General features: G+C 48.3%; 1 protein-coding gene across 1 annotated transcript in view; it reads left to right on the top strand.

Annotated features, from left to right (window-relative positions):
- The window catches only part of LOC137417674 (N-acylneuraminate cytidylyltransferase), a 48156-nt gene extending 37216 nt beyond the window's left edge, over positions 1-10940 (top strand). Inside the window, exon 6 of the mRNA XM_078772548.1 lies at positions 10809-10940. Within this exon, the coding sequence (XP_078628674.1) occupies positions 10809-10907 (99 nt within the window). The 3' untranslated portion in view covers positions 10908-10940. The remainder of the gene's footprint in view (positions 1-10808) is intronic.
- Positions 10941-16655: the final 5715 nt, after the last annotated feature.

Raw genomic sequence — 16655 nt, forward strand, 5'->3', positions numbered from 1 at the left:
GAGTTTGTTCCAGAGGCGGGAGAAAAGAGGAATGAAGGAGTGAAAGTGAGCAGAGAGTCTTGATTTTGGCAGTTTGACCATAAGAGGGTTGCAGGCAGATCTTGTGCGACCTGTAGGAATATTTGCGGGACAGAGCCCAGAGAGAGCTGGGGGGGCAAGGACCCTCAGACAAGGCCCCTCAGATCTTCCCCAATCTCTTTCAAGTCACACCACCTATCAAACATAGTTTCCTTCACTCTGGCAAACTCCACATGGGTCTCATTCTCCCGCTTCCTGGCATTCCTAAATTTTTGGCGGTGAGCTTCGGGGACCAATTCATAGGCTTTGAGAATGGCTTTCTTAACGGTCTCATAACCTGCACATTGGTCAATCGGTAAAGCCGAATAGATATCTTGAGCTTTACCCACCAGAACACTTTGTACTAACATAGTCAATGACTCCACTGGCCATTTTAACATATGAGCCACCTTTTCAAAGTGTAAAAAGAACTTGCCTACCTCCTTTTCATTGAAGGGTGGAACCAGTCTTACATGCCTACCAATATCCCAAGAATTCTGACTTGTTGTCGAACTATCTGGCATTGATAAGATTTATCTCCGTCCTCCCAGTAATTCAAGCTCCTTGAGTTTAATTTCCCTCTGATACTCCATGTCCCGTTCCTTTAAGTCCCTTTCAGCTCTTCTTTCCTCTGCTCTTCTCTCCTCGAGTTCTCGTTCCTTTTCTGCTCTTTTCTCCTCGAGTACTCATTCCTTTTCTGCTTTTCGTTCCTCTGCTCTTTTCTCTTCTCGTTCCTTTTCTGCTATTCTTTCCTCTCGTTCCTTTACTGCTTTCAAATCCAACTCTTTTAATCTTTCCTGGCTCTGCAGTTGCATCTCCATTTTCTGGAGCTCCATATTTCCTTTTTCTTCTGGTAACCAATCCAATGCTACCTCTTCCCATTTTCTCTCTCCCACTAAATATTCTACCACTAATGTCGGAATCTCTGCCTTCTTCATATTAACTCGGACCTCCAAGTTACAGTATTTGGCCAATTTCCTAAGTTCCGATCTTTTTAACGCCTGGAACTGTGCCTCGTTAGGGGACGTCACAAAATTTTCCATGTCAAACACCATTGTGACTATTAGTTAGCAAGCCTGTTAACCTTCACACAAAAATTGTTAAATTTGGGAATGTTGGGGAATGTCAAATTTGGGAATGTTTGGGAATGTCAATCCCGGACGAGCCCCCAATTTCTGTTACATATTACCCCCCCCCCCCCTAAACCCGTGTTACGGTGCACCTCAGAGTCTCGAGAGGGAATGCGGCAGAACGTGTTATTTTGAGTGTTCTCATAAACCATGGTAAAACCATATCGATGCAATTGTAGAACAAAAAAAGTAATTGTATTAAGAACTCTCACATACACAATAATAAGACTATTAAAGAAAGTACAATGAAAATATCACTTGCATCAAGTGAACAATACATATGATGGTACCATCATTTCCCAATGCTCTCAAAGCAATAAACTCATGATACGACAAATGTGAGTGGAATGTAACATTCCCCAAAGTCTGTGCAGAGATCCCCACGCTGGTTGAAGCCGTTCAGAATGAAGAGAACAGGCAGGTATCGGTGTTGTGGGTTTTATAAGTACCTGGTCGAACTCAGACAGTGTACAAGAGATTTATTAATAGATAAAAATAATACATGCATGGAAGATGCTGAAGTGGCGTCTAGGACAGTAACGCCAGCATGGATGACATCACAGGCATTACAATCGTGCACAGCCCACACCAACATCTCAGCCAGCACCAACCCGCATTCGGCTTAATATACTTTTCCCTAGGGTCAGGATAACTTCAAACATCTCGTGTCCCTCCCCACGGACTGCCGTCTCGAAGAGAAATTTGTACAGAGTTGGCAAGTCAAAACCTCATAGGGATATAATGTTTTGCAAGGTCAAACATGCATAGAATATTATGATAACCGATCCTACAAAGTTAGACAGTTAGCCGCCAGTACTGGAAATGGGTCACAGGGTGTCGCTGCTGTGACCAACAGGATGGGGAATTCAATGAAATCCCCCACAATGGCACGGCGACAAACGAGGAGTTACAAGGTGAGAGATCAATTATGGGAATCGAGCCGATATGTAAACCAACAGCGCTCCACAGGATGATGTCGATAGGGGAATCCCAGTGACAAAACAAGATGCACCAAGCAGACAGTCTCGTCGATGACAAAATGGCATATAGGTCTGTAATAGAGGCGCTGGCTCCCTCCAACAATAACTCACTCTTGATGATAAAACATGACACAGATTTAATTTCAATTGCAATATAGGACAATATCGCAGGTAATGCATGCATGATGACAGGCAATGCATGCATGTAATGGAGGGCATGATGACTTCCTCTCCCTTCTCGCCTTCCTTCTTATTCCATCCAAACTCTGTTATGTCCACAGCTGGTGGGTCAGGGCAGTCTGCTGCTTTCCAAAGCAGCACCTGTAGATGGGCACGCCGTCCATGGGAGGAGAGCGTTGCGCTCTGTAGGAGGCAGTGTCTTCAGTGCTGGGGGGGTTTTGCGCTTTCGGTAGATGTCATATCTGGTGACGTTCAGAGATGCCGACTCCCTCTCGTTGTGCAGAGCCAAGAAGACACCACTCACTGCCTCTGTAATCTGTAAATCAGTAGCTCCCTCCTCTCCGATGAAGTTAAGCAGGTCACCAGGTACTACTCTCATGGCCTTGAGTGCGGACAACTTCCCTTTCCCCGTGGGATAGGAGGTGGTGTCACATCCGCAGAGAGCATGCATAGCCAGGATGGAGCGACACTGCTCACCGAGATACTCTACTGTCGAATTGATGTTGAGAATAGTGACATCCCATCTCTCCATCTGCAGGTTACATGTGATACCCACCTTCCAGCACCAATAGACCATGAGTACGAAAACATCAGTCTCGTCGCTGAGAATGCGGACAGTTTCAGTTTCAGCTCCGCGAATGGCTATATCCAACATGTGTTACGAATTCCGGATTTATGTGAATTACTATTCAGGTCCTTTCTTATTGATGTTTATTCTATTAAAGGTTGTTGTGGTTAAATGGTTAGAAGCGCTCCTGGTAACAACGAGACCGGAAACGGGATCGTGAACCCGGAAGGAAAAAGGAAGACAAGGTCGGGAGAAAAGCGGCCATCTTCTTCGACCAGCGGACGCGGGTCAAGTCGCCCTTTACCTGCTGCAGAACGCTGAGTTGGAAAAGCCCGTCTGGCGCGAGGAGTTACCTACGCGGGGTAATTACCTGTTACGTGTCCGGTTGCCGTGGGTTCCTGGAAGGAACCAAGCGTCCGGCACAGTTCGCCCCAACGTCTACGAGAATGAGTACGGGTGGCGCCTGGGGCCTCGCACGCTTGGCGAGCCGTTCACAGCCCAGAGGCCGCGATCACGGGCTCCGACCTCGGTGGCTTGCCGAGAAGGGGTCCGCTGCAGCAACTGTTCCCGTTACGGGACGTGCCCGTTTGGAGCACGTCAGGAAGAGGTCTGTTCAACCGCCCGCATGCGGAGATTGAGCTACTGGGGCGCAGGGTCGGCGCGAACCTCGCCATCCTAGTCGACCTTGTTCGGCCATTGACTTGAGATCGCGATTCGCCGGCGCGAATCGACCTTCACATGGGTCGGGAGGGGCCCAGAGACATTGTGAGAGACATTGACCATTGAGGGTGCCGTAAGTAGGGGGCAAGGTGGGAATATATAAGATGGCCATCTTAGAAGTATTGTAGGAATGCATATGGAGGGTTGAAGTATTGTGTTGTTGATGATTCTACTCAGGGGTGAATATATTGTTGATTGATCCGGATCCTTGGTGTGGTTCCTTATTGATTTGGATTGTTTCCTTCGTTGGTCCACTGGAGGGTTTACTGAGTATTGACTGCGTTACGAAAGCGTATAAATCATATATCTTTCTGGCGGGCTTCCTCTCAAGGTCCGGGGGTCACCGAGACCAGGTGGTCACAGGGAGGACCACGTAACAGAATTGGGGGCTCGTCCAATTGAATCGTCCGGGATCTAAAATTGTATAAAATAATAAAATAATATTTTTATTAATTAAAATTAATTAATTAATTATTAATTGGTAAAAGTATAAGATTCCCTGAATTTAGTCTGGTAAATTTTTGGGAAATCGTGGTAAAGTCTTGGGGGAAGGTTAACAGGTGTTAACGATGGTCACCATGGCATTTGTTGCACAGAACTTTGCGGTAACCCCTAGTGAAGCACAGTTCCGAGCGTTACTAAAATCGGACCTCTTGAAATTGGCCAAACATTTTAACTTGGAGGTCCGAACTAATTTGAGGAAGGCAGAGTTGCAGACCGCGGTGATACAATCTATGGTGGGATTAGGAAAATGGGACGAGTTAGCCTGGGAGTGGCTACCCGAAGAACCAGAAGAAGTTGAGCTCCGGAAACTGGAGTTGCAATTGCGGAGCCAGGAACGGATCAAAGAAGAAGAAAGGAAAGCAGAAAAGGAAAGATCAGAAGAAGAAAGGAAAGCAGAAAAGGAAAGATCAGAAGAAGAAAGGAAAGCAGAAAAGGAAAGATCAGAAGAGGAAAGGAAAGCAGAAGAGAGGAGAGAAGAGAAACGAGCAGAGGAAAGGAGAGTGGAACGAGAACTCCAGGAAAGGTTAGAAGGGAGAAAAGCAGAGGAGAGGAGAGCTGCAAGGGAACTCGAAGCAGAGGAGAGAAAAGCCGAAAGGGAGTTAAAGGAACGTGACATGGCGCTTCAGCAAGAAATTAAATTCAAGGAGCTGGATTTAATGAGAGAACGGGGAGAGGTACCACCCTTGCTGACTGGGCCGACACCTAGCCAGAACACCTGGGATGTGGGCAGACGTGAGGCTGGTTCCACCCTTCAGTGAAAAGAAAGTCGCTAATTTTTTTCCACACTTTGAGAAAGTGGCTCGACAGTTAAACTGGCCGAAGGAGTCCTGGACCATACTAGTGCAAAGTGTGCTGGTGGGTAAAGCTCAAGATATTTATTCGGCGCTGCCAATGGACCAATGTGCAGATTATGAGGTATTGAAGAAGCACATTCTCAAAGCCTATGAGTTGGTTCCTGAAGCTTACCGGCAAAAATTCAGGAATGCCAGGAAGAGGGAGAGTGAGACCCATGTGGAGTTTGCCAGAGTGAAAGAAGACATGTTTGATCGGTGGTGTGAGTCAAAAGGAGTCGGGAAAGACTTCGAAGCATTGCGTGACTTGATCCTGGTGGAGGAATTTCAACAGTGTGTCCATGAGGACATCAAAGTGTACCTGCAGGAAAAGAAAGTACCAAAGTTGTGGGACGCAGCCACCATGGCAGATGATTATGCCTTAACACACCGGATAGGGGTCCACAAACCTAACTCCTCGCCTAGACTTTAGCAGGGGAGTTATGGAACACCCGGTGCGGAGAACGACAATACATGGCGGCGGCCTCGAGATGATTATGGGGACAACTCTGATACCCCAACTGCTCGAAATCAGGGGGCTACGGGCCCAAGACAAACTTATTTTCCGGGGGGCCCGAGGCAGATCAAGAGTTTTTCCTCCGGGCCTACTTGCGCTTTTTGCAAGAAACCTGGACATGTGATGTCCCAATGTTATGCCCTGAAAAAGGAAAATCAGGAGCGGAGTTCGACTAGTACGACTCCAAATGCAATGGCCATTGTGAGAAATCGCCATCAAAAGGGTTACCAACCATTTATTTCAGAGGGGTTTGTGTCACTGGATGGAGCCTCGACTAACCGGAGACCGGTTAGGATATTGAAGGACACAGGAGCACATCAATCTTTAATGCTTGAAGGCATCTTGCCATGGTCCAAGGAGACGGCAACGGGGGATAGTGTTCGTTCACAGGGGATCGGTGGCTGTGTTAGTGCTCCACTTCATGTCATCCATTTGGAGTCCGATTTGGTGTCAGGACCGGTCACCGTCGGTTTACAAGCCACGCTTCCTGTAGAGGGTGTATCTGTGGTTATCGGGAATGATTTGGCCGGGGTCAAGTTTATGGTAACCCGAGGGTTGATAAAGAGCCCAGCAGGGAAAATAACACCACACCAGCTCGGGATGGCGACAAAAGTACCAAGTTATTTGTAGGGGGGCTGAACTTCAAAACAGAGGAAGAAGTTCTCACCTCTGTTTTCAACAGATATGGGCCGCTGGTGGAAGTGCGGTTGGTAAAAGACAGGGAAACGCAACAGTCAAGAGGGTTCGGCTTTGTCACGTTTGCAAGCACAAAAGACGCCAGAGAGGCAGAGAAGAATTGGAATGGCAAGGATTTGGAGGGTCGGACCATAACAGTAGGGAAGGCATTTTGTAGGCGTCGAGAGGTCTACAGGAGAGGACAACTGGGTGGTAGTTTTGGTGGTGGCCGCAGCCCATAGTACTATGGAGGCTCCCAGAGTTACGGCATCTCCCGAAAGAATGATTATCAGAGCACTGGCCGAGAAGGAGACCGCCAGTCAGGTGACTACTGTGACAAGTGGTCCACCGTAATTATTAGGAGTCCGGAGAAGTTGAAGCACTGAATACGGCGGAGCCGCCGAGCCCAGATTCCTACACAGACTAACAGTGAACTCCACGTTCCTGAAGGCGTCCATGTAGTGAATACTCGGCTTGGCCTCCGGGGAAAAAGTGCTATCGAGTTGCTTAACTTTGGATCTTTGATCAACCCCTTAACCTTCATTCACAAGAAACTGACAGTCAAAGTCAGAGGGTCATGAGATGGAGTTTGGCTTGGCAGGAGTCCAACGGGAAATTGAACATGTAAAGGGCAGGGACAATGTCGTTGCTGGTGCTTTGTCCAGAGTGAATTACCTTTGGAAATCTCTGGGGGTTTTGTGAAATTTTGTTGCTTTATTTTTGAGAGGTGATAATTGTTGCCTGGGGGAACTGATGATTTGGGGTGTGAGGTATCTTGTTTGTTTATCAAAGTTGGCCTGCAAAGAAAGTTTTCGCGGTGTTCAAACTTTCTTTCTTGAAGGGGGGGAGTGTTACGAATTCCGCATTTATGTGAATTACTATTCAGATCCTTTCTTATTAATGTTTATTCTATTAAAGGTTGTTGTGGTTAAATGGTTAGAAGCGCTCCTGGTAACAACGAGACCGGAAATGGGATCGTGAACCGGAAGGAAAAAGGAAGACAAGGTTGGGAGAAAAGCGGCCATCTTCTTCGACCAGCGGACGCGGGTCAAGTCACCCTTTACCTGCTGCAGAACGCTGAGTTGGAAAAGCCCGTCTGGCGCGAGGAGTTACCTGCGCGGGGTAATTACCTGTTACGTGTCCGGTTGCCGTGGGTTCCTGGAAGGAACCAAGCGTCCGGCACAGTTCGCCTCGACGTCTACGAGTACGGGTGGCGCCTGGGGCCTCGCACGCTTGGCGAGCCGTTCACAGCCCAGAGGCCGCGATCACGGGCTCCGACCTCGGTGGCTTGCCGAGAAGGGGTCCTCTGCAGCAACTGTTCCCGTTACGGGACGTGCCCATTTGGAGCACGTCAGGAAGAGGTCTGTTCAACCGCCCGCGTGCGGAGATCGAGCTACTGGGGCGCAGGGTCGGCGCGAACCTCGCCATCCTAGTCGACCTTGTTCGGCCATTGACTTGAGATCGCGATTCGCCGGTGCGAATCGACCTTCACCTGGGTTGGGAGGGGCCCAGAGACATTGTGAGAGACATTGACCATTGAGGGTGCCGTAAGTAGGGGGCAAGGTGGGAATATATAAGATGGCCATCTTAGAAGTATTGTAGGAATGCATATGGAGGGTTGAAGTATTGTGTTGTTGATGATTCTACTCAGGGGTGAATATATTGTTGATTGATCCGGATCCTTGGTGTGGTTCCTTATTGCATTGGATTGTTTCCTTCGTTGGTCCACTGGAGGGTTTACTGAGTATTGACTGCGTTACGAAAGCGTATAAATCATATATCTTTCTGGCGGGGTTTCTCTCAAGGTCCGGGGGTCACCGAGACCAGGTGGTCACAGGGAGGACCACGTAACACATGTATGAGATGAGGGAGACGTCAGCCTCGTCATGATTGACAATACTGTCTGCTTTGCTGACCATCTTGATGTGATCTCCTATGCTGTGTGTGCACAGGAGCTCACCCAGTCTCCGTTTGTTTGTCTTGTTCTTCATCACTTTGTCGCGGCTAGGTAGAGGTGTTGTCAGTGAGAGTCAGTACTCTGTTGAGCTCTCCCCAGCTCTTCTCTGCCTCTCGTGGTCTTTGGCAGAGACATGCTCATACCGGTCAAAGATGACAAATGCTTCGGTGATGTAGCGATTAAGCTGGCGCCCCATGCTGGCTGTGAGGTCAGCCACAGTGCCTGACGATGGCCACACCACGTGGTAGATGAGCTACGATGCATCAACGAGTACAACATGTGGTGGGTGGGAATTGGGGGCAAGGATTCCAAGACGCTGGACGATCACAGACCTGTTACCCTTCCTGAGGCATCCATACTCATCGATGATGGATGCAGGGACCGGGCCGAGCTCGTAGTCAAAGAGGGCAGAGAGCTCCATTCTTCTCTTGCTCCCCACCACCAGCAGCCGAGCAAACAACGCCTCAAGGTCACATATGATCTTCGCATTGACCTTCACTCTTTTTTTGGTGAATGTCATTGTCACCACCTTATTTGAGATGGGCGCATGAAATCTCTCAGGAAGTGATGAAGAGAACAGTGTGCTCATGTCCTGTCCGATCTTCAATGCATCTTGCACATTCACCTTTTCATCTGCCACCTGGCCATTTATGATATGGTGGAGGGTCGCGGTCTTTATGGTGAGTGGATGGGAGTTTTCCTGTAGCACTCTCAGGATTTTAGCCCGGTCCTCCGCGTCCAATTCCTGCCGTCCTTTACCCTCTTCTTTGTGTCTGTTGGGCTTCATTGTCTTATCCGGTGCTTTAGCATCATCGTAAATCTCATCCAATGACTTGGAGAGATAGGAGCAGATGCCGAAAGATTGGATCCACACGGCGACCTGCTCAGGGTTGGTGGAGATGCCCTTCATGCCTCCTACTCCCTTCCCTTGCTTGATGCATGTCTGCTCCCCAAACATGTCTCCACTCACTGCAGCTGCACCATCAGAGTGGTGGCACACATGGCTTCCAGCGTAAAGGTCATCCTTGGCAGTAGCAGGAAGGTACTGCATGTCGCGCAGATGCCATGTGATCCATCTTGCGTCGTGGTGATGACCGGCAGCAAAGAAATAGGGCAGCATCTCTTCAAGGCAGTGTTGTTGCAGCCTCCAATCACCCTCTCTTTCTGCTCGCCAGAACCTGTGAGCTATTAGGGTAGGGGTGATGAAACAATCCACCCATAGCCGGCCTGTGGGGTGCTCTCTGGCTTTCTCCAGGAATGCCGTTATCTGCTCGTGAGTCTTCTCTCCCTCCTCTAAGAAGTCATGAAGAAGAGCAGACACAACCATACGGAAGGCTCGCATAGCCTTGGGCCAGGCCTTCCCGTTGAAGATGGATTTCAGGCCTCCAAATGATGCACCGACTAGCTCCTCCACAGCTGTTGAATTCATCAGTTGTCCGATTGAGCCGATGAATGACATGAGAGTGTGCATCATCCCAGGTCTGAGAACCACTGATGACCATCGCTGCAGATCACTCCACTTGATCAGGCAAGCGATCACGTACAGCTGCATGTCAAACGTGATATGACTGTGGCTCATGCCAAGCTGCCTCAGTGATGTGTCTAAGTAGGCAATGGTACTGAGCACTGTATCAGGGTGGGCACGGGGCGAGTCAAGCAGTGGTCCAAAGACACTTATCGTCTTCAGCTTTGGAGCACTGTCATCACCATTGCGATCTTGCCCAGCCGAGGGGAAGAGTGGAGCTGCGAGAGCCAAGCAGCATCCTTCTTCTGTGCTCTTGAAACACTCTGTTTGATGGCATCTTGGAAAGCATCAGTTCTTGGGACTTCTTTCACAGCTGGTGGAGATTATGACTCTATAAGAGAGGAGAAACTCTATAAGATCACCAAATTTCATAACTGTCAGACAGAAATTATGTGTGCACCTATTGGTACTGCAAATTTTGAATACTCAAAAAAAAACTAAAAATTAATCTAAATACTCAATATCTCAAAAACGATAGCAGCTAGTGAGATGCGGCTTAGTGCGTTGAACGTGCCAGGTTACGATCTGTTCAAATAAATACTAACATTGAAACTGTAGTTCAACATGAGAGTAGGGGCACTAACCGCGCAAAAAAATGTTGGGTGAAAAGAAATCCACGGCTTTTACATCCCTTTTTTCACATGAAATTTTGATCGCAGGAAATTTTTATAAGAACACTCACGGAAAGCATATCTGTCTAAGTGTATTATGTCCAAATTTCATACAGATCCTTCAAATAGTTTGCTCACACGAAGCATTCAAACGGAGCAATAGAGCGAAACAGAAATTTCAGTGTCCCAGGCCTATGTTTGATAGGGTTAATGCTATTAATGCTAATTTTGCTAATTGCCCAACATACCCAAGTTAGCATCCGGCAGTTTCTAAGTGCTGGGGACCCATACTGTACATTTCTAACTTAAAACGTTGGGGTACTCAACATTTCCGGGTTCACAAGAGGGCTCTATAGGCTTGGCAAGTAGACTATTCTTCCATGAGCCTTTGAGCTTTGAAATCTGTTAAAAGTTATTATATTAATAATTCTTAAAAGTATAAAGTAAAGATAAATTACTGCAAATCCTTAGAAATTTCTGAATTGATTAACAACACTAAATATCAATCCACTGTGTGTATGATTACGACATGACAAGGTTCCATTTACCTGCAGGGTGGGAGGACCATCTACTACGAGATGTTGCCCGAATTCAGCGTGGACATAGATGTTGATATCGACTGGCCAATTGCGGAGCAACGCATCATCACGTAAGACCCTTGAACCTCCATCCTTTTTATCAATAACTTGTAAGTTCACATGAATGAAGGATAGATTGAAAGAGATATCTGCACACAATGTATGAGGAGGAGGGGTGATGGGTGTGTGGAGTGGAGTGGAGTGGGGGGGGGGGGGGGGGGGGGGGGGGTGGGGGGGAGGAGGGGAAGGGTGGAGGCAAGTACTTTTAAACTGAGTAAATAATATTGTGCATGTGCACTTGTCATAAACATTTTTGCAGACATGTGCTCATTTATCTTGGAAAATGGCCACCCTCTTCCTTCCCCCCTCGCCCTCCATCTTTTTCTCTTTCCTCCTCCACTCTCTCTGGAAAATGGCCACCCTCTTCCTTCCCCCTCGCCTTCCATCTCTTTCTCTTTCCTCCTCCACTCTCTCTCTCTCTCTCTCACACACACACACACACACACACACACACACACACACACACACACACACACACACACACACACACACACACTCCCTCTCCCTCTCATTCCCCTCTCTCTCTCTCATTCCCCTCTCTCTCTCTCTCCCCCTCTCTCTCTCTCATTCCCCTCTCTCTCTCTCATTCCCCTCTCTCTCTCTCTCATTCCCCTCTCTCTCTCTCATTCCCCTCTCTCTCTCTCATTCCCCTCTCTCTCTCTCTCATTCCCCTCTCTCTCTCTCTCATTCCCCTCTCTCTCTCTCTCATTCCCCTCTCTCTCTCACTCATTCCCCTCTCTCTCACTCATTCCCCTCTCTCTCTCTCATTCCCCTCTCTCTCTCTCTCTCATTCCCCCCTCTCTCTCTCATTCCCCTCTCTCTCTCTCTCTCTCTCTCTCTCTCATTCCCCTCTCTCTCTCTCATTCCCCTCTCTCTCTCATTCCCCTCTCTCTCTCTCTCATTCCCCTCTCTCTCTCTCTCTCTCTCTCATTCCCCTCTCCCTCTCTCTCTCGCTCTCTCTCTCATTCCCCTCTCTCTCTCTCTCTCTCTCTCTCTCTCTCTCTCTCTCTCTCTCATTCCCCTCTCTCTCTCTCATTCCCCTCTCTCTCTCTCATTCCTCTCTCTCTCTCTCTCATTCCCCCCTCTCTCTCTCTCATTCCCCTCTCTCTCTCTCATTCCCCCCCTCTCTCTCTCATTCCCCTCTCTCTCTCTCTCTCATTCCCCTCTCTCTCTCTCTCTCATTCCCCTCTCTCTCTCTCATCCCCCCCCCTCTCTCTCTCTCTCTCTTATTCCCCTCTCTCTCTCATTCCCCTCTCTCTCTCTCTCTCTCTCTCTCTCTCATTCCCCTCTCTCTCTCATTCCCCTCTCTCTCTCTCATTCCTCTCTCTCTCTCTCATTCCCCTCTCTCTCTCTCTCATTCCCCTCTCTCCCTCTCTCTCTCTCTCTCATTCCTCTCTCTCTCTCTCTCATTCCCCCCCCCTCTCTCTCTCTCTCATTCCCCTCTCTCTCTCTCTCTCTCTCTCATTCCCCCCCCTCTCTCTCTCTCTCATTCCCCCCTCTCTCTCTCTCTCTCTCTCTCATTCCCCTCTCTCTCTCTCATTCCCCCCTCTCTCTCTCTCTCATTCCCCTCTCTCTCTCATTCCCCTCTCTCTCTCTCTCATTCCCCCCTCTCTCTCTCTCTCTCATTCCCCTCTCTCTCTCTCATTCCCCCCCCCCCCTCTCTCTCTCTCTCTCTTATTCCCCTCTCTCTCTCTTATTCCCCTCTCTCTCTCATTCCCCTCTCTCTCTCTCTCTCTCTCTCTCTCATTCCCCTCTCTCTCTCATTCCCCTCTCTCTCTCTCATTCCCCTCTCTCTCTCTCATTCCCCTCTCTCTCTCTCATTCCTCTCTCTCTCTCTCATTCCCCTCTCTCTCTCTCTCATTCCCCTCTCTCCCTCTCTCTCTCTCTCATTCCTCTCTCTCTCTCTCTCTCTCTCTCTCATTCCCCCCTCTCTCTCTCTCTCTCTCATTCCCCTCTCTCTCTCTCTCTCTCTCTCTCATCCCCCCCCCCCTCTCTCTCTCTCTCATTCCCCCCTCTCTCTCTCTCTCTCTCTCTCTCTCTCGCCCCCTGCTGGCCGTTCGTGTGTTGGGCGTGGCAAGATGGCGCGTGCTCGTGCTTGTGTGTTGTAGCTCCTGGCTCGTGTTGTTTTTCATCCTCTCCCCACCAACCTTTTTACCTTTCCCTTTCCTTTGTTTTTTTTTCCTTTTGTACTCTTGTCGTGTATGTTGACCTTTTTCCTCCCTTCCTGCTTCGTTACCACCTGTCCCTCGTTTTTTTCTCCTCCTTCGAGACAGAGAGAGGGAGAGCCAGCACGGTAAGGGTTTGTTTGAACCACGTTTTTTCCTAACGTGGTTTAAACCGTGCTTTCGTTTTTTAGTTACTTAATATATATATTTTTTTCTATTCTTTTTTTTTGGGATTATACAAATCTATTTGCTTTCACTTCGTTTCTCCTTTGACGATATGGCTAATAGGAGTAGCCAAAGGCCTGCCGATCGTGTTACCGATGAGGGTTTGTCGCGTAGGCACGGGCTGTGCCTTGTCCCGCCGGAGGGAGTTGAAATGGACGACATTTTGCTCGCGATTTGGGATTTGATCGACGTGAGTAACATTCGTGCCGCGTCTCGTATGAATCACAAAATTGTGGTTTTTGTTTCGCAAATAAGTCTGGCCGATATTGTTGTGCAGAATGGTTTGACCTTGGGAAACGATCTGTTTGTTCCTGTGTCGTCGATGGACACGCCGGCAGTTAGTCATTCTGAGCAATGTTCCGCCTTTTCTAGGTAACGAGGAAATCCTACACAAGCTCGGTGAGTTTGGTACTGTCGTCTCTCGAATCATTAGGGTTCCTCTACGTACGAGAAACGGCAGGTTGAAGCACGTACAATCGTTTCGACGTTTTTGTTTTGTTGTTCTAAAAGACGCAGCGAAGCAGTTGAGCACCACCCACACCTTTAAAGTCGGCGAACATGAATATAGAATCTTCATGGCTACCGAGACCTTGATCTGCTACGGATGTGGAGCACACGGACACACTAAGCAGTATTGCCCAGACGCCAAGAAGACGTACGCTACAGCAGCTGGGTCGGCCCCCCCTGTAACTGATGCAGTGCCCCCCGTTCATGAGCCTGGTGGAGTACAGACGTCCACACCAGAAGACCAGGGTGTGGAAAGTGGTGGCGGTGTTGCTGAGGTTAGTGCAGCAGGGGTGCACCCAGTCGATGTGGACAAGAGGCTGCAACCTCAAGAGAATATGGTCTTTGAGGAGGTATTGATGAAAGGCACCGAGGCTAAGAGGAACCTAAAACGTACCTTTTTGAGCGCCGAGGTGGAAGACAAAGGTAGCAAAGTGATACTCGTACAAACAAACAGTATCTCAGACTATCCTGATGATTCTCGGCAAGCTGGGCAGGGTGGTGACGAAACAGAGGAGAGTAGGACTTCACCCCTTGCTCTTGTTGAAGAAAATCAATGCAGCAGTATTGGTTGTGATGATGGCACCATTGTCCCTTGTGACAACGAGCAGTCCCAGGGCCTGAGTGACAACGGTTGTTGCTCACATCCGGTTGAAACGACCAAGGATGATGGTCCAAGCAGACCTATAATAGGCAGCAGTGGTGGCACAGATGTGCCCCTTGTGATGCAACAAGAAGACTGCAGTGGTGATGACACAGAAGGTGTGCCTGCTCCTGACACACAACAAAGGAGTTTCAACGTTGATGTGGTTAGGGAGCTGGATGAGGAAGCTCAAAGCCTTGTGTCTGTGAATGATCATCAGGGAGAAGAACAGATGGAAGCAACAAAGGAAAACGTCATCAGTTTCCTAAACGAGACGTTTAGGCAACGCTACGTTGTGATCAAAGACCATTTTCCCGATGTGAAAACTTTCATCAGGGCTGCAAGACCCCTCCTGCAAAGAAATGACCCAATGGAAATCTCGGAGGCCCAATTTCAGCGTCTTCGGAAAGCGGTCACAAAGGCGAATAAGGAATTGCAGGCGGAGGGTGAGTTACCTTTGTAAATGGCTTTGCGAAAGATATGTATCGCATCCCTGAATATCAATGGGGGTTGTACCCCCTTACGAAAAATTCAGACAATTCAGGCGATGGAGAGGGTGAAAGCCGACATCATCCTGATACAGGAGACTCATGCTACGAACACCCTGGTTGCTGAATGGGGAAAACTTTATCGAGGGCAGTGGTGGCTGAGTGGGTTTACCACACCCAAAGCTGGTGTTGCCATCGCCTTGAGTGATAGAATCCCTGCTCGGAAGATTGTCTTTAAGGAAATGTATAAGGGACATCTGATAGCGGTGGATTTCTATTGCAACACGCAAAGGATCATCATTGTGAACGTATATGCACCGAGTGAGCCCATGGAAAGAAGAGTGTTCTTTTCCACTCTGCATGACTTTGTAAAAGGACTGGATACAACCGCTTTCATCTGTGTTGCTGGTGATTTCAATTGCACTATCAATCCTTCCGTAGACAGGACCGGTCATGAACCCCATCCAGCTTCTATGAGGATTTTGGAGAACATCATCAAAAATCAGCATTTGAAAGATGTTTGGAGGTTGCAACACCCAACTTCACGGTGCTATACGTGGTGCAGATGCCATGATGGGAGGATATCAATGGCAAGGCTAGACAGATTCTACGTGAATAAGCCAATGCTAAATGTGATGGCCACAACCCAGATACTCCCAACTGGTTTCACAGACCATTACCTGGTTTCAATGGGTTTTAATTTGCCTCTGACCTCAGGGGGTAGTGCGTATTGGTCACTTAATACCCACCTGCTGAATGATATGAGATTCAAAGAGGCTTTTCGAGCCGTGTGGGAAAGAATTCGGTCCTCCAAATTTGAACATGCTAACCTTCGACTGTGGTGGGACCTCGCAAAGGGTCAGGTCAAATCGTTCTGTCAACAATATAGTCTTTATGCCACTAAATTGAAAAATCTCTCGATTGATTCATTAAAGGCTGAAATTGCAGCCCTGGAGGAAAACATTAATACGGCTGGGAAAGACACTACAGGTGACCGGCTGCTATGGACTAAAAAGGCAATGTTGACTGAACTGGTACGGCAGCGAGCAATGGGCACCCTGGTACGCATGAGAATGAGTTATTTAATGTTGGATATGCCAAATAAGGCCTTGTTTGGTTTGGAGAACTCTGTTAAAAAATCACAACAGATTCATGGGCTACGTGCTGCTAATGGGTCAATAGTGACCTCCCAACAGGAGATTAAGTCTGTTTTGAAGGGTTTTTATACAAACTTGTACTCCCCCCAGAGCATAAGTAATGAGACCTTGCAGGAGCTGACTACCGGGCTTCCAAGACTTGAGGAAGACCAGCAACGCACATTGAACATGTCAGTTTCGGCTGCTGAACTTGAAACTGCTATGCGGAGCTTGAAGGATGGTAAAGCCTCTGGGATTGATGGTTTGCCCGGAGAGTTCTATAAGACTTTTTGGAAACTTGTGGGACCTGACCTGCTTGAGGTATTTGATGAATGCCTTCATGTTGGAGAGCTTCCCCTGTCCTGCAGAAGAGCAGTCATTTGCCTGTTGCCAAAGGCTGGGGACACTCAACTCGTCGAGAACTGGCGGCCTGTCTCATTGCTGTGTGCGGATTACAAGCTTTTGTCGAAGGCCTTAGCAAACCGTTTGGGAACTGTGATCAGCTCTATTGTGCACCCTGACCAGACCTACTGTGTACCAGGAAGGTCAATTTATGACAATATTTTTCTGATAAGGGATATTATTTCTTGTAAATAAGTACT

This window comes from Myxine glutinosa, chromosome 1, assembly GCF_964187855.1.
Source record: "Myxine glutinosa chromosome 1, kmMyxGlut1.1, whole genome shotgun sequence".
Classification (NCBI taxonomy): Eukaryota; Metazoa; Chordata; class Myxini; order Myxiniformes; family Myxinidae; genus Myxine; species Myxine glutinosa.